This window comes from Sabethes cyaneus, chromosome 3 (genome assembly GCF_943734655.1).
Source record: "Sabethes cyaneus chromosome 3, idSabCyanKW18_F2, whole genome shotgun sequence".
NCBI lineage: Eukaryota > Metazoa > Arthropoda > Insecta > Diptera > Culicidae > Sabethes > Sabethes cyaneus.
In genome coordinates this window covers 199,879,999-199,902,607 of record NC_071355.1, presented here as the reverse complement: position 1 = coordinate 199,902,607, position 22,609 = coordinate 199,879,999, and the positions used below count along the sequence as shown (strand labels likewise).

Here is a 22,609-nt window from a genome sequence, read left to right as displayed (position 1 = left end):
AATCAAAACAAGTTGGCTGGCAGAGATGCCAGAAATTTTCGAACATTCAATATGGGTTTATATCAGAGATGCCAGATATGAAAATATAATAATAATTATTATTATTAATGTTTTTAATAGAATATATTTTATTAAAATATTTAAATTAATTTGAGTTGCAATTTTGTTTAATTTTGATTTTGATTTGTAAAGTAACGTAGACATTATAAAAAAATAAGCAAAATTTACCTAAACAAGGTAAACTTTACCTAATTTTTAGTCATATTTAAGCGTAGCGCTGGGTATGTTCCTCGTAATGTGTCTAGAGCGCTTTACCCGATTCTGGTTGACTTGACATTTATACAGTTGTCATTATCAGAAGAAAAAGTAAAGCTTTATCTTGTGCGTGTGTTGCTGGCGGGTTCGTCTAATTTCTTTGCAGTGGAAATTATATTCCCGAATTTGGCCGGATTCGGTGCGTTTTAAACTACGAAGAAAGTTGAAAAACGCGCACCATCATGACGGCTCACGACCAAATGCGAGCAATGCTGGACCAGCTCATGGGAACCGCTAGAAATGGTAAGTTGCAAAACGAGCCTTGCTGGCACTTCAGGAGAAATCAATCCTCCATATTGGTTTTTAGATGATTTGCTAGTAGAAAAATGCTGATTAGAGCTGTAAATAATGTTTAGCGAATTATCCCCGTAGGGTAATTGAAATTCGATTGCATTGTGGCTTGTAGTAAAATTTAAAATTACAAATACTTTATTTGGTACTTTTTTGTCGTTTTCAGGTGAAACCAACCGCTTCTCCACTAAATTCTACGACAACAAAGTATGTAAGAGTTTTTTGTTAGGCTGCTGTCCACATGAGATCCTTGCTTCAACGGTAAGTAAAACCGGCCGTAAATTGTGTGCTAACTTTCTTTTCCCACACTTGTTCTAAATCACAGGCAGGAATGACTGACTGTTTGTTGGCTTTGTAATAGTCCAGTAGAAGGATCCCTAGAGAAGCAACTGACACGAGATTATTATTTTTTGTTCCTTCTAAATCATTCGACCCGAGCAGCCACTCTACTCTAGTATAGTTAGATGCAACCAAATGTCCCCCTCTGATTCTATTGCAGACACGTCGCTACTCCTAACACTTTCAGTTGAACCTCTTCCTGTGTCGGCATTAAGAAATATAAATTGGTCCTAAGGCCGTAGAAAGGCGGCACCCGTCCAAGCGCAAATGGTGGCGACGGGTGTCAGTCTCTGATATAGGCAATCCGATGATCGTAAGTACTATTCTGACGAGCAGTCTGTGATCATCATAGAAATCATAAAATCGAGAAAGCGTTTTGTGTATTACCTCTTTCAAGCAGGATCGCTTTTGGTTTGTTTGAGTTGTGTTCATGGCATCTCGAAAACAATAAAAAAAACTCTGCCAACGCGCAGCGAAACCGCGGACACACCAGTCGAGTCGCAGTTTACGTAAGTGTTTAGTTTTCTTGCTTATTTGACAGACCACTTAGAGCTGGACCGACTGGAACAATCCAGTTGACCAGCTAAACGAGAGACAGTTCGCGCTTTTTGGCCAGTGATCTGCTATTTCTTCGTGGCTGGTGGCTTCCGTTTAGGAAAACTTTGTGACTCTTGTAGTAATGAGAATGGCATTGGCAATTTTGCTCTCACTGGGGGTTTACCCAATATATTTAAAGAAAATACTTTTCTTCAATACTTCAGTGGCTTAACCGTAAACCTTTTTAACGAAGACTATAATAGCATGCGCAAATTGAAAACTGAAATTGAATGCTATTGCTGCATTGTCAGTTCCAAGTCAGTGTTTGTTTGTATTCGTTTCAAAGATTAACTTGTGTTTAAATACTTAGTCTGTGTTACAGAGTCGATGTTTGTCATTGTTTTGATAGCCAATTGAGGTGATTCTTCAACAGTTGTTACTACAATAGTCAAAACTAAGTACCCCCGAGGCCACCAGTCAATAATAAACTATTTCTCACACCCTGTAGTTCGTGTCTTCAATAGTAGTCAGAGTTGAAATCCACTAATGGGTACGTATATAAAAAATTAATACAAATAAATTGATCGTCGTCATCAACGCCGTCGTCGTCAAAGGCTTTCACGCGCGATTGGGTATGTACAAACTGTAATTTTCTGTAACATCCATGTTTTCTACACACAATTCCCAGACAAAATTACTAGATGAGATCATTTAACCTGTTCTCTTATTTGCGATCGTGTAACTATGTTGTAGTATCTATTAAAAAAAACTTTTCGAACGCTTCTGGAAGGGATCTTGAAATCCGACCCTCTCTCAGACGTATACATACATTGTGTGTCCAGATCTAAAAAAAAGTAGAGTCGCCACCGGCAGCGTGCGCGCGTTGCGCCTTTCGGGTGTTCCAACGCAATCTCAACCGATTAGGCCGAATACCGAGGGTTGCCGACTGTCCTTCTAACGTACGTATACTTTTTCTTTAGTTAGAAATGCTGTTTATGCAAATCAGATGGTGATTTTTATTTATTTCTAATTTTTAAAGAAGTGATTTTTGGGTTTTTTCTCTTCGAGCGTCGTTTGCGTGATCGCGGTATGTCAATGACGAAGGAATATGTTTGAAATACTCGCTAATTGTTTGATGTACAGAAATTGTACCGAATTGCCCTGTATCTTGTTCTAGAACCCTTAGCTCGTGTGGCGGGGAGATTGTGTTGCGTACATTTGGTGAGTAAAACAAAACTAAAACTTGAAGAATTTCTGTCATTAGATATTACTGTATGCTGCTGATGCAGCAGAAACCGTCCTAAGAATTGAACTGTTGAATCGGTGAAATGAAGGAATCGAAAAATTTAATTAGGAATATCTAAATCATTGGGATTAGTAAATGCGACTGGAATAACTTTTAGAATCATGTGTTTTGCTATGTTTGTTTATATTATTAAGTCAATTCGGTTAACTAAATTGTCGAAATAATTTGTTTTCTCAAAAAAGGACAACGTGGCCATAACATTTTTGTTTACATAGTAAGACACATAGTAACGTTTGAAACAGGAAACAGGAATGTAAGTAAAATATTTGGTACGAAACAAAAATGATTGCAACCCAACCTTGCGGTGTTGTAAAAAGTTTGTCTCTAATTAGCAACCGTTTTCCTTTTTTCTTGCACAGCGCATGGACCTGGGTGAATGTCCCAAAGTGCACGATCTTGCCCTTAGAGCCGACTACGAGAACGCCTCCAAGTCGAAGGATTATTACTATGACGTTGATGTAAGTTCACTGCAAAGTCCGATTATAATCGATTCCTGGTTTTAATGTTCAATTTACTCTTATCATTAGTCCATGGAACACCTGCAGGCATTCATTGCTGACTGTGACCGTCGCACGGAAGCGGCTAAAAAGCGGTTGGCGGAAACACAAGAAGAACTGACGGCAGAGGTAGCTGCCAAAGCGAACGCTGTGCATGAGCTGGCGGAGGAAATTGGTAAGAAATTGGCAAAAGCCGAAGCTTTAGGTGAAGCAGGACAGGTGGAGGAAAGCATGAAGCTGATGTCGGAAATCGATGAGTTGCGAGCGAAGAAAATTAAAGCCGAACAAGAGTACCGGAGTGCCATCCCAGCTAGCAGTTATCAGCAGCAGAAGTTACGTGTTTGCGAGGTTTGCTCGGCATATCTTGGAATTCACGACAACGATGTTCGATTAGCGGATCATTTCGGAGGTAAGCTTCATTTGGGATTTTTGGCTATTCGTGAAAAATTGACAGAGTTGGAGAAAACGGCATTACCACGGCAAAAAGAGCTAAGAAAAAATGGTCGCCGTGACGGTGACTTTGATGACGGCCGCGGCCGGTCTCGGTTCGTTGGCGGACGTGAACTGGATAGACGCTCGCGAGCCTTGGTCAACACAAGAGAACATGAGCGTCGAGATAAGTAAGTTAAAACCAAACTCTCCTTAGTTATTTATAACCTAACAACTTTTTTTTATTACGCAGTGTGGATGAGTCGAAAAAGTTGGATGTTCGTCATCGCTCAAAGAGTGAGGAACGCCGTTCGAAAAGCCGCGATCGAAAGTCAGAAAGAGACAGAGATAGGGACCGGGAACGGGATAGAGAGCGGGAACGAGAACGTGATCGAGAACGAGATCGGGACCGTAATCGTGATCGGGATCGCGATAGAGATCGCAACCGTGATCGCAACCGAGATCGCGACCGCGATCGTGGTGACCGGGACCGCGACCGTGACAACCGAGACCGACGTCGGCGTTCTCGATCTCGCTCGCGGGAAAGATCCAGACGGTAAGCATTGCCTAACTCAATGCGATAGAAACATATTTACTTTTTACACAGAATCATAAAAAAGAATCAGAAGAATATGCAAGGATACAACATCGATGGGTGGAAATGACGAATCCTGAAGCTTAAATTTAAAAAAGTCGTCTAGGGTAGTTGAAGAATACCTAGTTGTGGAATTTCCTTTCCGTTCTCGTACACCAAATACGAAGGGGTATACAAACGGTGTAATTTCGCGTGTGAAGTGATGTATTGGGTGCATCTGATATTCAGTTAACTAATTGTATAGTTATGAAACAACGATCGGGCACACAAATGAAATATATTTCAATCACAGCACTAAACTATTCGTGGCAACGTGTTGAACACAATACATTATCTTGTCGTTTACCTAGCTTCAACATGATTCTGCACAGGAAAAATAGCTCAAGTCAGTGTTTCCTGTTCACGCGTGAAAGGTGTACCTATTTTATCAGGATTCGAAGCCGCCATCATTGGTAAGAACATTTTAATTCATTCCCTTCTTTTACCAAATTGCAACAAAAAAAATTGTCCGCGGCATTCTAATGACCAATAAATTTTAACCCACTACATTGTATCCTTATACCTACTACATATTATATCAATAAGCTTGACTTCAGGCTTAAACTTTGCATCTGACAAAATGTTATTATTTTTAAGCTAGTTACTATTTTGGTGTACATGGTAAAAGTCGAGCTAAATAAAAATTAAAATTAAAAAAGCTTTCTTATTTTTGAGAACAGTTTATAGGTATGTTTACCAATCCTGGCTTGATTTCTCTAATGTTTCACGATATTGCATTTAATATTGGTTCCATTTCCGTGAAATTTGAATCGAATGCAGAGAAGACCAGAGCCGTAGCGTGACATTGTGGCGCCCTTGGCGGAAGTCCAAATTGGTGCCCCCTCATTTCCTAAATCAGTGTTTTTTGCATTCGCGGGCGCCTCATCCAATAATTCGCTGCGCTTAACGTATATATTGGAGAAATGGACTAATTTCGGATGGCGATGAAAAAATGCAAAAGATAATTCAATAAGACAAATTTTCCATAAATCTTATGTTCTTTAAGCTTTCTACAACAATGTTTCTGTTGGCCATCCCTAGTTGGCCTCGCATCATCACCTTCCAATCACCACCTTTGTTAACCGAGCAAGATCGACAGCGCAACGCGGTCAACCCTGCATCGAGATCGATATCATGCACAGCTGTCAGCGGTGACGTGGTAGGTCTGTCATCAACTGAGTAAGTGACTCGAATGAAAACAAAAACAACAGAAAGAGTCAAAAGTTAAAACGTGTGCCGGTAATAGTAACCTAAAAAGCATTAAAATTAAATCTAGTTTATTCTATACTATCAACTTAAATACTTAAATCCAATTGCTTATTCTACTAGTGAGTATTGATAACTAAAATTATTCTTAGATCTATACTAAAGCTATGGATTTATGATTATAGAATTCTACCAGAAGATAAGCCAGTTTCCAACCTGAAAATTATATAAGGAGGACTGAATCACGTATTTCAGCTCCCGTTGTACTAGCCGCACTACGTGGAATTACAATTAAAATACATCTAAGGGGACTAAACGTGAGTGGAATACGATATTACTTAAAACCAAAATTACAGGAAACTTATAAGAACTCACAACAACAACACTTACATGCAACAATTATTAATAAACTCTGTATACATACACGTAAACGCTACACGATAAAACACATTAAAATTAAGCATGCAATTAATATGTACAATTATGTATATTATAGGAAAATTATAATATCTCTACGAATCTCAACTTGGATTCTGATATTATATTTACGGAAGAAATCCCCCGTCCGTGTTGCCAATTGCAACAGCCAAAGGGCTTTACAACGGTTCACCGGAACCTTCGTTATGACCGATCAAAAGATAAACGTCGGCATATTATTCAACTCTTTCGTGGCCTTGGCGATCAGCTCCTTCTCCATTTTGGCAATAAAATTACTCAAGTAAATGCTCCGTTTGAGCTTCGCTCAAAAATTACTTATTGTTTGCAGTTGGGGGACATTGGGAGATTTGGTGATCGTCGGTACAACGATTTTCTTCAGCCGGTTCACCTCTTCCAGAAATCTCTTTGGATAATCGATCGAGGTCAGGTTTGGCCAAAAGACCACATCGTTTACGCGATACTTGATGAAGGTGGAAACTTCCGTTGTAGGTACTTCACCATGTCCAACTTCTTCGCTAGGGGGTGGAGCTGGCAGTACGAACAAAGCATCAAGCGCAGTTATTTGACTGTTTTGACCATGGCTGTTGCATGCAATTCAACTAATAACGTGGCATGAAAAATTGCTAAAATCAGTCCAGTTTTTTAATGGCATATGTTATTGCTAGGGTATGAAATGGAGAGAGTTACCTGGAAGGAGCGTCAAACATAGCTCTGGCTCTCTCAAGCTCCCACCTGGCGCCTCCACGCAGATCTAAGTCAAATGATGACGGTCGATGGTCTTACCCGGAAATGCTTCATGTACTTACTGGAGCAGCTAAGCTGGGAGGTGCGAACTAGAGCGCCTGTTCTCCAGGCGAGGGGCTGCTCACACAGCGTCACACACGGTCTCGGAACGGGTGGCTGAATATGAAATGCTGTATCCCGCAAGCTATACCTAAGATGGTAGACCCATCACCCATTGTATTACTACGAATAACGAAGAAAGAAATTCAGGACGGAACAATCGGTATAGGACACGGCAAGGGACAAGGAAACGATTAAGGGATAATGATTGGAAGCTTGGTACCAGGAATGTCCGAACTCTCCATGAACCGGCACGGGCTGGCTTGCTTGCTCGAGAGCTGCAGCAACTCGTAGTGGAGATCGCTGCTATTCACGAAGCTCGGTGGCCAAATTCCGGAGAAAGGGAGTTCCGTGCAGTAGACCCTATTGCAGGCACTTCTTTCAAGTGCCACGTCTGCTACAGTGGCGGCAAAAAAGCAGAACATGGTGTCGGTTTTGTAGTGTTGGGAAAACAAAAGTCACGAGTTATCCGGTGGAGGCCCGTACATGACCGTATATGCGTGTTGAGGATTAAGGGCAAATTCTACAACTATAGCCTAATCAACTTATACGCACCGATAAATGATAAATCCGATGATGCTAAAGACGAGTTCTACGACAGGCTTGAGTGGACCTATGGAGAGCACCCAAAACACGACGTGAAAATCTTCATCGGTGATTCAAATGCGCAGATCGGGAGAGAGGAATTCTTGGGTCCAGTCATTGGAAGACAACCTTCATCTGTCGACCAATGATAACTGTCTGAGGCTCATAAATTTTGCCGCGGCCAGAGAAAGGGCCATCTGTAGCACCTACTTTCCACGTTTGAATATTCGGAAACACACCTGGAGGCATCCAAATGGAGACTCTAGCTCTCAGATCGATCATGTCTTGATTGACGGTCGACACTTTTCGGATGTTATTGATGTACGGTCTTTTCGGGGACCAAATATCGACTCTGACCACTATCTCGTAGTGAGTAAGATTCGCGCAAAACTGTCGAACACGGCGAAAGCTCGCACTGAGAGGGCGCTGCGTTTCAACATCCTGCAACGGCAGACGGAGTAGCACTGGAGTATGCCAGGAAGCTTGACCAACGAATCGCAGAACAGCAGGTAGAAGGAGAAGATATAAATGGGCTGTGGAGGAACATTCATGGTACCATCGAAACAGATGCAAGAGAGGTGGTAGGCACGACGCGTAGAAGACAGCGTAACAGCTGGGTTGACAGCAACGTAGCCAGAAGGGGGGGCCCAATTTTGATTTTAACTGTTTTGTATGCATATTTTTGCGTTTAGAACTACAATACGTTAAATGTATTGTGATGTATTATATTTATAAGCAGAAAGATATGCATATAATGCATTAGGAGCCAAGATAGGGCTCCTGGCCCCCACCTCTGGCTACGTGACTGTGGGTTGATGGCGAATGCCAGAGAGTGACAGATGAAAAGAACTAGGCCAGGAGTCGCATGCTCACTGCGGCAACGCGTCAAAACGGAGAGAGATACAGAGAGACTAGAGCTGCGGAAAAAAGAATCCATCGTCTAAAGAAACACGAGTACGAGGAGCACGTGCTTACCGACGCAGAGGAGCGATACACCAGCAACGACACACGGAGTTTCTATAAAACGGTGAGATGCAGGAATTTTGCCATGCCTGTGATGGGCAATGATAGTGCTGGCAACCTGCTTACCGACAAAACGGCGGTAGCAGCCAGGTGGAAGGAGCACTTCCAGACACTGTTGAATCGAGAGGTAAACGCGGAGATCAGCAGGGACAGGATAGGAATTGTAAGCGATGGTCAAGCTGTGGAGCCACCAACACAGGAGGAGGTTAGAAAGGCTATCATTGAGCTGAAAAACGGTAAGGCTGCAGGGAAGGACGGTATCCCGGCTGAACTTCTAAAAGCGAGGAGCGAGCGGCTGTACGAAGCAATCCACCGAATCATTGTCAGGATCTGGGAGGAAGAACAAATGCCGGAGGAGTGGTTGTATGGCCTCATTTGCACAATTTTCAAAAAGGGTCATCGACTGGAGTGTAAAAACTATCAAGGAATTACATTGCTCAATTCTGCCTACAAGGTGCTTTCCCGTATCCTGTTCTGCAAACTGAGGCCGTTAGCGAAGTCCTTCGTCGGCGAGTACCGAGCTGGTTATCGTGAGGCTCGCTCCACGACAGATCAGATGTTTACCTAGACAAGTTCCGGAGGTACAACTTGCAGACACACCATCTGTTTGTGGACTTTAAAGCGACATACGATTCAGTTGAACGAAATGGAAAGCTGTGGAAGATAATGCTAGAACATGGTTTTCCGACGAAACTAGTTACGCTGATTCGTGCGACGCTGGACGGATCCAAATCATGCGTTGGAATAGCGTTGGAGACCTCAGCTGCTTTCGTGACATTGGATGAACTGAAGCAAGGGGATGCACTCTCTAATCTGCTATTCAACATTGCCATGGAAGGTGCATTACGAAGAACAAACGTGGAAAGGAAAGGAATGGAACTATCATCACGAAATCTCACATGCTTCTTGGTTTTGCGGATGACGTCGATATCATCGGGATCAACCGTAGAGCAGTGGAAGGGGCCTTCAGGCCTTTTAAAAGGGAAGTGGCGAGATTTGGACTTAACATTAACACCGCCAAAACGAAGTACATCGTCGCTGGTAGGGAACGTGGGAGACCAAGTGGTGTTGGTGCCGAGGTGGAGTTAGATGGGGAACGATATGAAGTTGTGGAAGAATTTATATACTTTGGTACACTCGTGGAAGACGATGTAAGCCGCGAAGCAAAATAACGAGTCGCAGCCGCGAATCGGGCTTTCTACAGTTTACGTAGCCAGCAGAAGTCCTGTAGTTTGCAAATTCGCACAAAACTGGCGCTCTACAGAACACTAATCCTCCCGGTGGCTCTTTACGGACACGAATCATGGACGCTAAAGGAAGTTGATCGACGAGTTCTTGGGGTTTTTGAGCGTCAAATTCTGCGATCTATACTTGGTGGCAAAATGGAAAATAGAGTGTGGCGCAGACGCATGAATCACGAGCTGTACCAAATATACAAATATGCTGATATAGTGAAGGTAGTGCAATGTGGCAGGCTACGGTGGGCTGGGCACGTGGCCAGAATGCCCGACGAAAGAGTAGCCAAAACTATTTTCAGCAGAGAACCAGGAAGGGGCCGTCGACTCCGAGGCAGACCCCGCACCCGGTGGGTGTGTGCTGTCGAAGACGATGCACGTTCAGCTGGTGTTCGTGGGGATTGGAGAACGGCAGCCCAGGACCGACGGTACTGGAGGACCGTTGCCACTAAAGTAAAGTAAGTATGTTATTGTTAATGCTTTCCTGAATACAAGCCCTTTTCAGCACCCCGATAGCTAGCTCCCTTGGCGGAGGTCAGTCTGGCCAACCGCACGCAACGGCGCTGGAGAAGACAAAATAAAAGAGTTCTTATGCCTAAAGCTAACATTATTGCGAGGAACAAAAGTTCCTGCTGATTCCGGAGGCAACGTGCAACTCTGTTCCCGTCAATATGAATCTGAACTTCTCTACCGCTTCATGAATTCAAGGATGGCCGACCGTAACTTGAAACAAGCGATTGACGGTTGACGGTTGACGAAGTTCATTACAAATCAGAAGTACCAAATTTCATTGCACAGTCGTTTCCGACTTTCGCAAGCTGTACGCTGGGAATCTCTCCAAGTAGGTCCTGCAGCTCGTGGTTCATACGTCTCCGGCAGACTCAGCTTTTCGTTTGTACTCCATTAAAAATAACCCGCAACACATTTCGTGCAAATACGGCATGTGCTCGTATGTCCTGCTTAAGCAAAGTTAAAGTCTCAAGTCCGCAGAGGACTACCGTCCGACCAGTCTGATCTCTTTACGCCTATTATAATAATTATTGTCGGTGTTGACCAGAAATCCCAAATATATGAACTCATCAACCAACTTCCAGTTCATCGCCGTCGATATTTACTGCCTATTGGAGGCGTACGTTGTTTTCTCTGGAGCCTTACATGATTTTTTCAGAACAATCATGCGTCTTGTGTTGTGTATTTATGTTTTTGAACTATTTATTATGGTTTAAGCTTTTAATTTTTTACAATATTTGGGATTATTCTGAAATGATAAAAATCCTTATGTTGCCGCTTTTGGAAGGGAGTTTAGCTCTGGTGTCGTTGACAACTATCCAACTATGTCCAAGGAATTTGTCTTATATCGAGACAAAAATTGTCTTATATCGAATTGTTTTATATCGAGGTTGTCTTGTATAGAAGTATCCCTGTACCTATTTGTTTTTATTTTCTGGATATTCGGTATATAAGCTGCTAGTCAAATAAAATATTCAGGATGGTCTTACGTATGAAATAAAACATTTTGATATTTTTCTTTTGGTTTTTATTTATCGCTTTACATAATCGTTAATCTATATTTGATTTTTTTCTTCCATTTGTTTCACACTAGGTTTTCAGCATTATTATCATCCGTTGAACTTTTCCGCTGGTAAGCGCTTTTCTACAATTATACAATCCTTTGATTTCGAACTAAAATTTACACGTTTGCAGTAATAGACATGCATCTTTGTTTTTATTTTTCAAATATACTGTTTGGCCGATGTTTATTATTTTAAGTTTTTTTTTCTGCCATTCGTAAGTCCTTCTAGGGCGTGTTGATGCGCTTCGCACGAAGCGATAGAACCCTAGAACCCTTCCCATGAATTGTGTTTCTCGAAAGAAAAACGGGAAAAACATAACTAGGACATTTTGGCCCCCGGGTCTTGTGTGTATGTACTGCTCTATTTTTCGTCTATTGTTTCTACGTTTTGTAAAATGTTACTTATCTGTTGATAATTTTAGGTGGATATTTTCGCATTATTTTAGTTTTTTATTTCTGCTTTGCGTCTGTCATTCTTAGCTATTATCACTAACTTTTATCTCGGGTTCACGGCTTACGGTTAGTTACAGTATAATACAAAAAGTAGACCATCTTTAAAGAAACCCCTTTGTGTCTACTTTTAATTTATTCTTTTCTTTTTGTTTGCTTTACAACTTAAATACTCCTTTGGCGTTTGTTTACAACTTTTTGGATGTCTTTCGTTATCCAAAGAATGAATGAAGGCAACCGAAAATCAAAAACAGTAACGTAAAGTCTATAGTTTCTCTTTTGACGAGTCCGTCATCTGGTTTTTCCTTATATTGTTGTTGCTATTCAAATCTATAATCTACTGAGTTTAGTTTGATTTGTATCACTTATCACCGACAGCAAGAAATACACAGCTTCTTAGAGTTGAGGGGCGAACAAGAGGGAAAACAACAAATATCTTGCTTTTATCTAGTAAGATACATACGTGTTTAGATTTACCAGAAGCGGTCACATTGTTTTGCGGCTTAAAATCTAGTCGATAAACTGATAAATCACATCGATGTCAATAAAGTATTTTTTGTTTTGCTTTTGGGATGACAGTTGCTGTCGTTTGCCCAGCTGAAGCATCTAAGACGTAATTCAATATAGATCTAAGCTCATGTGTTATTTTCTGCATTTTATTGTTAAGCAATGTAAGATTTTCCTGGCTGGCGGCCCGGTTTTTTTAACACTAATATAATACAGTGGGGGGATTGATTTGAATAATCGCCGCCATCTCCCGGTAATGCAGCCAGTATACGTTCATTTAAGCCTTAAGCGTACAGTAATAACGGAATGCTGCTGCTAACGGTGACCTGTGCTGTGACTAATAGTCCAGTTTATTTTCGAATACTTATTTTCTCCTGAATTATATCCGCGAACGCAAAATTACGATAACGATTGCAAAGGGTTTTCTTTTCTTTAACAATTTGCTTTAATAAAGTGCGCTGAAATGTTCAACATTATATGCTACTATTATATGTACAAGGTGTTCATTCATGCATTTTTGGTAACAATGAACAGGTTGTTTCGTTATTCGAATTGAAAATATCAGATAGCTTGGTAGACGTACGTTCGTTGCAATCATTTTTATTTTCAAATAATTTTTCAGCCCTTCAATGTTGGAAAAATTGAATCAAAAATAGTGGATCGAATGACAGATTGAGAGCTGGAGGAAACCTTCAACCTCGACAACAGTGATTTACTGAGCAGAGGATCAGAGCAGAGCTCAAAAGCCTCTCCCTTTGTCCCATCCGCCCCAGCACAAAGCTCTCTATTTATGAGAAGAAAGTGCGGCACAAACCATAAGTCCTGATATGAGAAAGGCCTACACCATCAGCCATCAGTCTTTAGTCACAAATTTAAAAATTCACCGAACTGTGTGGGTCGTGTATTGGTCTGGTTGACCACAGCATTTGAAGCCTCTCGATACTGGTAAATATTCTGAGTACCCAAAACTGCTGTATCCACCATCCGCTGATGTTGAGTCCAACGACTCGACCAAAAAGGAACAACTCAACACCCAGCTAGTAACGTCCGTTGCATTTAGGTGAGCTTCCATCACGCCTTGGGCGCTTTCAGCGTCCAGGGACTTCGATTCTGTTAGATAAGGAAATTAAATTTTCCCTCATTACAAATTACAGAAGTAGCGTATTTTACAGCGTTAAAGACGAAATACAGCCTTCCGAAGTTGGTGCGCCTTCAATGTGTCGTTTTCGATACAAACATCCAGCTCGCAATTTGGAGGAACTTGGATGTAAACAATCGTGGTGAGTACCTATTTGAATACTTAACTTTTAACAACGTCAATGTATACAAAGCTGGAATACATTCGCCAGTTATTCCTTTGTTGATGAACTAGCCTAACTGGTTTTTAAAGAGAATGCACAAGTGATGGGAAAACTGGATCGGAACCCTAGCTGCCTGTTACAGGCTAAAAACGCTCGCAGTTGACAAAATAAGATGCTTGGGAATTGGGACCAACTGCCAACTAGGTTAATCAGTGGATACTGTCCTACCCCTAGTTTCGTGATATCGTTGGGTGTTCTTCAGGGCAGTCATCTTGGGTCCTTAACGATCTGTGCAGTAGACTGCGTTCTTCTAGGCTTATACTCGCAGACGATTCAAAGGCATTTCATGAAATCAAAACTGACCTCCAGAAAAACATCCGCTCTCTTTTAAGTATGCCAATGATGATATCCGTTTTTGTGTTTCTCGTCGCCTTAGTAGTGTCAGGATGAATACCAAAATGCCGCTAAAGGACAGAGCTGGTCAGCTATCGACTGACCGTACAGAACAGCTTATGCGATGGACTGAACATTTTGAATAACCCTTTCGAGTTTTAAATGCCCGACACCAACAAAACCAGCAGCAGCGTATGACACCAACAGTTCGTCGAATTAATCGCGTCAACTCGGAGGCGCCATCGCTGGATGAAATTGAAGCAGCTATCAAGAGCATAAAATCCAATAAATCGTTAGGGATAGACTGTACTTTAGCCGAAATGCTCCAAGCTGACCTGTCTTTGTCAGTCCAGCATCAGTTTTTCAGCAATATGGGAAACCGCAACTTTTCCGGTGGACTGTATTTAGGGCATATTGGTTAGTCACTAAAAAAAGAGACTTAAATTGAATGCGGTGCATTATTGAATGCTCCCCATTATATGGGAGCAGATTAACGAATTCCAAGACTCGTGTGCTGGTGTTCGTTTACTTCAAAACCGCGTTTGACCGGAGGCGATATTAGTTGGGGCAATTGACAGTAGACTAAATCGAAGATTGTTTTGGAATCCTTTAACCATGAACCAGCAAAATGACCTCGACCTCGACTATCCGAGTGGCCGGTAAGTGAGATCAGAGATTTCTGCTTCGCTCTCCGCGTCATGAAATTCTGACAGTATTGCTGCATTTAGGATAATCTGCTTGCGTTGTTCGTAACTTATTAAAAACCTGAACGCGTCGGAGTTTGCGAACGAATTTTCACAGTACAACCTAGATGATTATTACTACTGGCGAATTATATAAAATTTATTTCCTTCCGAGGAAGCTTTCGAATCAGGAACTTGGTGTCTAAGCAGTTTCTGGAGGCGATGGGCGAGCAGAAGGTGAATCCTGACGTCCACTTCAGCACAAACAAGGAAACACGCACCAAACGAATTCTAATGTATACAATCAAAATGGTCTAATTTTAGAGATTTTTCATGCGATCACTCTGCCAACTGGCGGTGAATCCACCTATGTATCGCCAATCGTAGCAACCCTGATGCAGCCAAGGCGAAAAGTCAATCAACTACGCTCGATGTTTTGTTCGTACTGTCAGCTCCATCCCGGAGCAAAGAAGTTGGACATCGTAAGTTACTGTCCGCCGCATATATCCAATCCAGCATTTACAATATCCTCTCCTTTCTGATAATGGGCAAGAGCGTCGAACGGAAGTCTGGTCCGAGGTTCCGACGGTGCTGCGCGACCATAAAATGCAGCTGAAGCAGAAGAGAAAGCAAGAGCACCAAGATGATAAAAGAACGATCATCTCCAATAATTTCCTGGCTAAAACGGAGAAGTAGCTGATCGCCAAGGCCACAAAAGAGCTGAATAACATGACATCCATCATTGCGACGGTCATGGTTCCGGAATACCAACCAGAATTGGTCGGATTGAAGGGATTGAATGGCGCTAGGCGAACTTTCTCCGCTCGCTGTGTTTGGTCGCTAGCCGCCTGAAGCTTGAAATCCTGGGGCTGAGCGAGGTCCGCTGGCCGGGTACTGGCGAACACAGGACATCATCCGGGCAAGTCTTGCTCTACTCTGGCATACGAGGTGAAAATGCTACTCGAGAAAGAGGAGTTGGATTCCTACTGAGCCCAGGGGCACGTGCGGCCCTGATGAAGTGGGAACCAATAAATGAGCGAATAATCGTTGCCAGATTTAGAACACGGGTTAGGAACCTTACGGCAAGCCAGTGCTATGCGCCAACAGATGCTGCCGACCTGCAGGAGAAAGAGAGCTTTTACAGCCAGCTGAACAGCGTGGTTGAGAAAATCCCGAAGGGGGACATCCAAATTCACATGGGCGACTTCAACGCGAAGATTGGCTCAAACAACGCGGACCTTGAACGCGTCATGGGACGCCATGGCCTAGGAGAGATGAGCGAAAACGGGGAGCTGTTTACAGAATTCTGTGGTAATAACGACATGGTCATTGGTGGATCGCTCTTCCCCCATAGACCAGTACATAAAGTCACGTGGGTTTCCCGCGACGGCCGAACAGAAAACCAAATCGACCACATCTGCATCAGCCGGAAATGGAGAAGGAGCCTTCTTGATGTACGCAACAAACGCAGCGCTGACATTGCATCCGACCATCATCTTGTTATCGCTGAGATACGTCTGCGCGTCGCACGTGTCCAACGACGGGAGGAGAAAGTTGGGTGCCGCTACGACGTCCGCCGATTGGAGAATCCTGAGGTGAAAAGGGCCTTTGTTGAACAACTTGAATCTCGAGCCTCGGAGTTGCCATCTGGTGGAACCGTCGAAGAGCAATGGACCGGCATCAAGAACGCCTTCATCACGACCAGTGATGAAACCCTCGGCAAAGCGCGCAGTGGGCGGAGGGAGTGGATTTCGGATGAAACTTGGAGGAAGATCGACGAGCGGAGAGAGGCGAAAGCCGGCATTGAGCGAGCGCGGACCAGATCGGCTAAGACAGCTGCCCGTCAACGATACGCCGAACTGGAGAGGGCTGTTAAACGTGCTTGTAGGCGGGACAAGAGAGCCTGGACTAACTCCCTAGCCGAACAAGGAGAAACCGCCGCCGCCAATGGTGATATCCGTTTGTTGTACGATATTTCTCGCCGCCTTAGTGGTGCCAGGATGAATACAAAGATGCCGCTAAAGGACAGAGCTGGTCAGCTATTGACTGACCGTACAGAACAGCTTAAGCGATGGACTGAACATTTTGAACAACTCTTCCGAGTTTCAAATGTCAGAGACCAACAAAACCAGCAGCGTACGACGCCTACAGTTCGTCGAATAAATCGCGTGAACTCGGAGGCGCCATCGCTGGATGAAATTGTAGCAGCCATCAAGAGTATGAAATCCAATAGAGCGCCAGGGATAGATTGTATTTCAGCCGAAATGCTCAAAGCTGACCCATCTTTGTCAGCCCAGATGATGCATCAGCTTTTCAGCAATATTTGGGAAACCGCAACTTTTCCGGTGGACTGGATGCAGGGCATATTGGTCAAAGTCCCTAAGAAAGGAGACCTAACGGAATGCGGTAACTGGCGTGGCATCACGTTGCTCTGTATTACTCTCAAAGTACTCTGTAAGGTAATCCTCAACCGGATCCAGGAGAAGATCGACGCTACTCTCCGGCGGCAGCAAGCTGGATTCCGTGCTGGCCGATCATGTGTAGACCATATCACAACGCTCCGCATTATATTGGAGCAGATCAACGAATTCCAGGACTCTCTTCTGCTGGTGTTCGTTGACTTCGAAAAGGCGTTCGACCGACTCAATCACGAAAACATCTGGGGCGCACTTAGGCGTAGAGGAGTTCCAGATAAGCTAGTTCATCTCATCGAGGCTCAGTACGAGGCGTTCTCGTGCAAGGTTTTGCACGACGGCGTCTTGTCCGACCCCATAAGGGTTGCTGCTGGCGTGAGACAGGGCTGCATTTTATCACCGCTTCTGTTTCTCATCGTTATGGATGAGATATTAGTTGGAGCAATTGACAGTAGACCAAATCGAGGATTGCCTTGGAATCCTCTAACGATGGAGCAGCTAAATGACCTCGACCTAGCCGACGACATTGTCTTGCTCGCACAACGCCGAAACGATATGCAGAGCAAGTTAGATGACCTCTCCGAGAGCTCCCAGGCAGCAGGTCTCACAGTCAATGTAGCGAAAACTAAGTCTATGGTAGTGAACACTGGCAATTCCACCAACTTTACAGTAGCGGGACAACAAGTTGAGCAGGTAGCCGTCTTTCAATATCTTGGTAGCCAAACAACGCCCGATGGTGGTACCAAGACTGATATAGCCACACGGATCAGGAAGGCCAGGGGTGCCTTTGCAGGTCTGCGAAACATTTGGCGCTCAAACCAGATCACTCTACGTACGAAAACCCGAATCTTTAATTCAAACGTTAAATCCGTACTGCTGTATGCCTGCGAAACGTGGTGCGTCTCAGCGGAGACAACGCAAAAACTGCAGGTATTCATTAACCGGTGCCTGCGATATATTATTCGTGCCTGGTGGCCTGATAATTGGATATCCAATGAGGAACTCCATCGTCGGTGTCATCAACGGCCGATAGCCACAGAAATTCGGGAGCGTAGGTGGAAGTGGATCGGACACACCTTGAGGAAAGGAGCGAACGAGGTTTGCAGAGCAGCACTCGACTGGAATCCACAAGGACAGCGTAGAAGAGGCAGACCCAGAGGCTCATGGCGACGGAGCTTAGCCAACGACATCCGGGCTGTAGACGAGAACCTGTCCTGGCGACAGGTAAAAGCCATGGCGGGTAACCGTCAGCAGTGGAGATCTCTGATTTCATCCCTTTGTTCTGCCGGACCGGCGGACATGGACACATAAGTAAGTAAGTGTGTTTGGTCGCATTTGTGGAGGACTGGCTGCTAGTGTGATGAGCACTTTACGGAAGTGGATCCGGTGGACGCAAGTCCTGTCGATTATCGAAGAAATCTTAATTGCCTGGGGATACTTCGGAGATGCTGAAATTAACCAATTTAAAAATTTTCAGCGGCATGTCGTCCGATACCAGTAAGGGTCTGTCTATTTGGTGTATATTGGTGGCTGGCCTAATGAAAGTGGCCCCACTGGAACAGAGATTCGAACTGCAAACAACAATGCTAGGGGACAGGATAGCTTCTACCAACCGGATTCGAGACGAAAACCATTTTTGCGGCATTCTCATAACATGTTCCGCCCCTTGTAACCTTCCAGCTTTAGCAACTTTCTGGATACTGGGTTCACCGAAGAGCTATGCCAGCTCGTGATTCATCCTTCTCCTCCATACACCGTTCTCACATACACCGCCAAAGATGGTCCTAAATACACGACGTTCAAAAACGGCCAATGCTTTCAAATCCCCGTCTATCATTGTTCACGTTTTGCGCCCATAGAGGACTACCGGTCTGATTAGCGTTTTGTATATGGTACATTTGATACGGTGGTGAAGCTTACCAGACCGTAGGGTCTTGTGGAGTACGTAGTAGGCACGACTTCCGGTAAGAATACGTCTGCGTATTTCTCTGCTGCTGTTGTCATCCGACGTCATCAACGACCCGAGATGTACTAATTCGTCCACCACCTCGAACTCGTTCCCGTCGACTACCACACAATTGCCTTTGCGAGCTCGATCGCGCTAGGTTCCTCCTGCTTACAGATACTTGGTTTTGAATGTATTCACCACTAATCCAATCTTTACTGCTTAACGTTTCAGTTTGGGATACTACTCAGCTACCGCCTGGAACATCCTTCCGCAATGTCCACGTCGTTAGCAATAAAAGATAAATTGGCTGGATTTGTTGAAGATCGTGCCCCGCATGTTAAAGCCCGCACGTTTCATAACACCTTCTAGCGCGATGTTGACCAGGAGAAGGAATACTATCGCCCTGTCGAAGTTCCCTGCATGCTTCAAACGGGCTTGATAACACGCTCCAAATCCTCACACAGCACCGAAAACCATCATTCGTGGCTTTAATCAGTCTTATCAGCTTCCCGGGAAAGGCGTTTTCGTTCATAATTTTCCATAGCTCTTCACGGTCGATAGTATCGTAGGCGGCCTTGAAATCTATGAATAGGTGGTAGGGACTTGGTATTCGCGACACTTTTGGAAGATCTGTCACAGTACGCAGATTTGGTCCGTTGTCAATCGGCCCGTCTACGAAACCGGCTTGATAACTTCCCACGAATCTACTTGCTAGCGGCGATAGACGCGGCTAAAGATGATCTGAAAAAGCACATTATAGGCGGCGTTGAGAATGGTAATCGCACGATATCTCTCACATTCCAACTTCTCGCCCTTGTTGTACATTGGGCATATTATTCCCTCTTACCACTCCTCCGGTAGCTGTTCTGTTTTCCAGATCCTGACTATCAGCCGGTGCAGACAGGTAGCCAACCTATCCGGGCCCATCTTGATAAGCTCCGCTGTGATGCCATCTTTGCCAACTGCCTTGTTGTTCTTGAGCTACTTGATAGCATCGAGCACTTCACCTATTGTGGGGGTCGGCACATCACCATCATCCGCCGTACTGATGTAGTCATTCTCCCTGCTGTCTTGATATTCTGGCTCCGCGCCATTCAGGTTCCTACTAGCACAGTTGTTATAAACTAGTTGTGGTAACCGATTAATGACTAATTTCAGTCATAAATAGGTTGCAGCGACCAGTAATGTCAAAAGTGTGCTACTTGAGGTGCTGATTGTAGTGCTGCTTCCACCTTTCGGTCACATCACGTTAATCCCTCAAGATCCCTCCGCCTTTATCTCGACATGTTTCGACTCGCGGTACGAAGCCTTTGCGGGATATGTTCAGTTTCTTGTAGAATTTACGCGTTTCCAGAGAGCGGTACAGCTGTTCCATGTCCTCGCACTCCATGTTGGCCAGGCGGTTCTTATCCCGGAAAAAGTGGGTTTGCTGTCTTCGTTTCTGTCTATATTATTCCACGTTTTGACGGGTCCCCTGCTGCAGCATCGAGACCCTCGCTGCATTTTTCTTATCCTCTGACATTTCTCGTCGAACCAGCCGTTACGTCGACTCCTCTCAGTGAACCCAATGGTACCTTTCGCTGTGCCGTTGATGGCTGCTGTAACGTTATCCCAGCAGTCCTCGAGAGGGACTTAGTTTAGCTCTCCCTCACCCGGCAGCGCAGTCTCAAGGCGTTGCGCGTACTCAGTAGCGACCTCAGGTAGCTTGAGTCGTTCCGGGTTGTACCGTGGCGGGTGACGGCGCATTTTAACCATCAAAAGGTAGGTTAGATAGGTTCTAACATCGATTACATCCGAGAAGTGCCTTCCATCAATCAAAACGTGGTTGATTTGCGAGTCCGTCTATTGTGGTAATTATTGATTAACTGGGCAGTTTAAAATGCATTGCATTTCGACGATGATGAACGGCCTTGAAGTAGGTTCGACGAGCACTTGGTTCACTGGCCCAGAGTTTCTATATCTGCATCGGCTGGTGCAGAAGTTGTCGCGTCTAGATACAGAGGAAGAGCTGAAAGTAACTCTGCACGTTCATGATGTGCAATGTACCGCTTCCATGATAGATGTCACCCGAATTTTTAAGTGGGTGGGTCGAGTAAGGCTGACGGTTTGCATGTTTCCCTTGATATCTAATAGTAAGAGAAGATTGAAATGTGCACCGCTAGAGATGCTTAAACCGACGGAAAAGCAACTTCCTAATTGGGATTGGAGATTGAGAAATCTAGTTTAGTGTACCAGTTAACTCCGCTAATTGACGGAAATGATCTCCTACATATGGACCAGCTAAAGTTTTACCGATTGATTTGACCCCAGATCATTGAAGCATTACCGTAAGTTGTTCGATCACGGGTATGGAGAAGCTGTGAAGAGTAAGTTGCAGAAGTGATTTGTAAAGCGTTAAGTTTTGACTAAAAAAGTTGTCTAAATATTAAGAGACGGCACTTCGTGTTTTTCTTGATATTGGAGGCGCTTTCGATAATATTACGGCTTTCTTTACCGAGGGAACCGACCATGCAACAAAGAACTGGATTCAAGCAGAGAAATTACAGTATCATTGGAAAATACGTCCATCGCGGTATCGGTATTCGAAGGATATCCTCAAGGAAGAGTTCTCTTGTCATTCCTTCAGGTACTGGAGGTCGACGCACTTCTTCACATACTTCATCAAACGATTAGTAATCGTTTTGGTTTTGGGCAAATAGCTTAAAAAATAGGGGACCAGCCGCCGAAGATAATACTCTTTCATGTTGGTCTTCTGGTCCAACAACGGTGCCACAGGATGTATCCTAAGTAAAGTAAATAGAAATACTGTAGCACTCCGCAATCATAGAGCTGTAGACAAGCTACTTTGTTGCTATTACAAAATTAAATCGTTGCTATCATTCTAAAATTGATTCAGGTTTACCTAGTTACAAATGCAAAGTTTGTAGAATTAAATGCTTGCTTCTGCTGGTTCTGGTCTTTGATGCCTTTGAGGTCGTGACATTCACCGTTTTGATGTACGTTACAAAATTTCCAACTACTCGCTGCTCCTAAAGAAACTTCACGAATGTGCCATTTTCGGTACACTGTACGAAAAAGAAGTAACAGTAAATGAAGTATTTCATTATTTTCCCAAAACTATGCGCGCTGTGCAATAAGCGAATATTTCAAATAACACCGTAATTGCTTGCACAGAATATAACATTGCGTCAGCTCCAAAACTTACGCCTTTTGTCGCAAAACGTTGTCAAAGTTCATCGACAGCATACGGTTCTTTCGTCGTTCGTCGTTGGCAAAGTTTTACACATCCAGCGGATAGAGAAAAAAACTGAGATGTAAATTTCTGCAGCATTACTCGCCTTCAATACCAGCTTTGAGCTATATCCGCATAGAAAAGCAACAACGAAAAAAAATCCTTATTGTGGGCGGTGAGAAGCAGAAACACCTGTCTGCTTTGAGGTAGGCACACCTACGTCAGACCCACTCGGGCTGCACGCCCGCCCGCCAGACCAGATTGTTTGATACCGGATCCGGATTCGGAGCATTGAAGCCAGGATAGATGTCGATGTCGAAGATTGTCTGTTGTTTTTTTTTCTTCTTCTCTTTCCTCCGACGATGCTGGTTGGATATGTTTTTATCTTCGATAGCCCGGCTCGTCTTTTTTGCTGGTAGGTTGGTATACC

General features: G+C 43.9%; 1 protein-coding gene across 2 annotated transcripts; it reads left to right on the top strand.

Moving 5' to 3' along the window:
• The first annotated feature begins 392 nt into the window (after window positions 1-392).
• On the top strand, window positions 393-4,987 carry LOC128739155 (putative RNA-binding protein Luc7-like 2). Of its 2 annotated transcripts, XM_053834572.1 has the most exons (5): window positions 393-558; window positions 773-867; window positions 3,148-3,246; window positions 3,316-3,905; window positions 3,968-4,987. In XM_053834572.1, exons 1-5 carry the CDS (start codon window positions 498-500, stop codon window positions 4,272-4,274), a joined length of 1,152 nt encoding a protein of 383 aa, XP_053690547.1. In that variant the 5' UTR covers window positions 393-497; the 3' UTR covers window positions 4,275-4,987. The 2 variants fall into 2 exon arrangements, with proteins under 2 accessions (XP_053690547.1, XP_053690548.1); XM_053834573.1 differs by lacking the exon at window positions 393-558 and having other exon boundaries at window positions 1,106-3,246.
• Window positions 4,988-22,609: the final 17,622 nt, after the last annotated feature.

Coding starts and splice junctions, on each gene's coding strand:
- LOC128739155 (XM_053834572.1), top strand. CDS start 498: ATGACGGCTCACGACCAAATGCGAGCAATGCTGGACCAGCTCATGGGA. Junction 559..772: donor CATGGGAACCGCTAGAAATG/GTAAGTTGCAAA, acceptor TGTCGTTTTCAG/GTGAAACCAACCGCTTCTCC. Junction 3,906..3,967: donor GAACATGAGCGTCGAGATAA/GTAAGTTAAAAC, acceptor TTTATTACGCAG/TGTGGATGAGTCGAAAAAGT.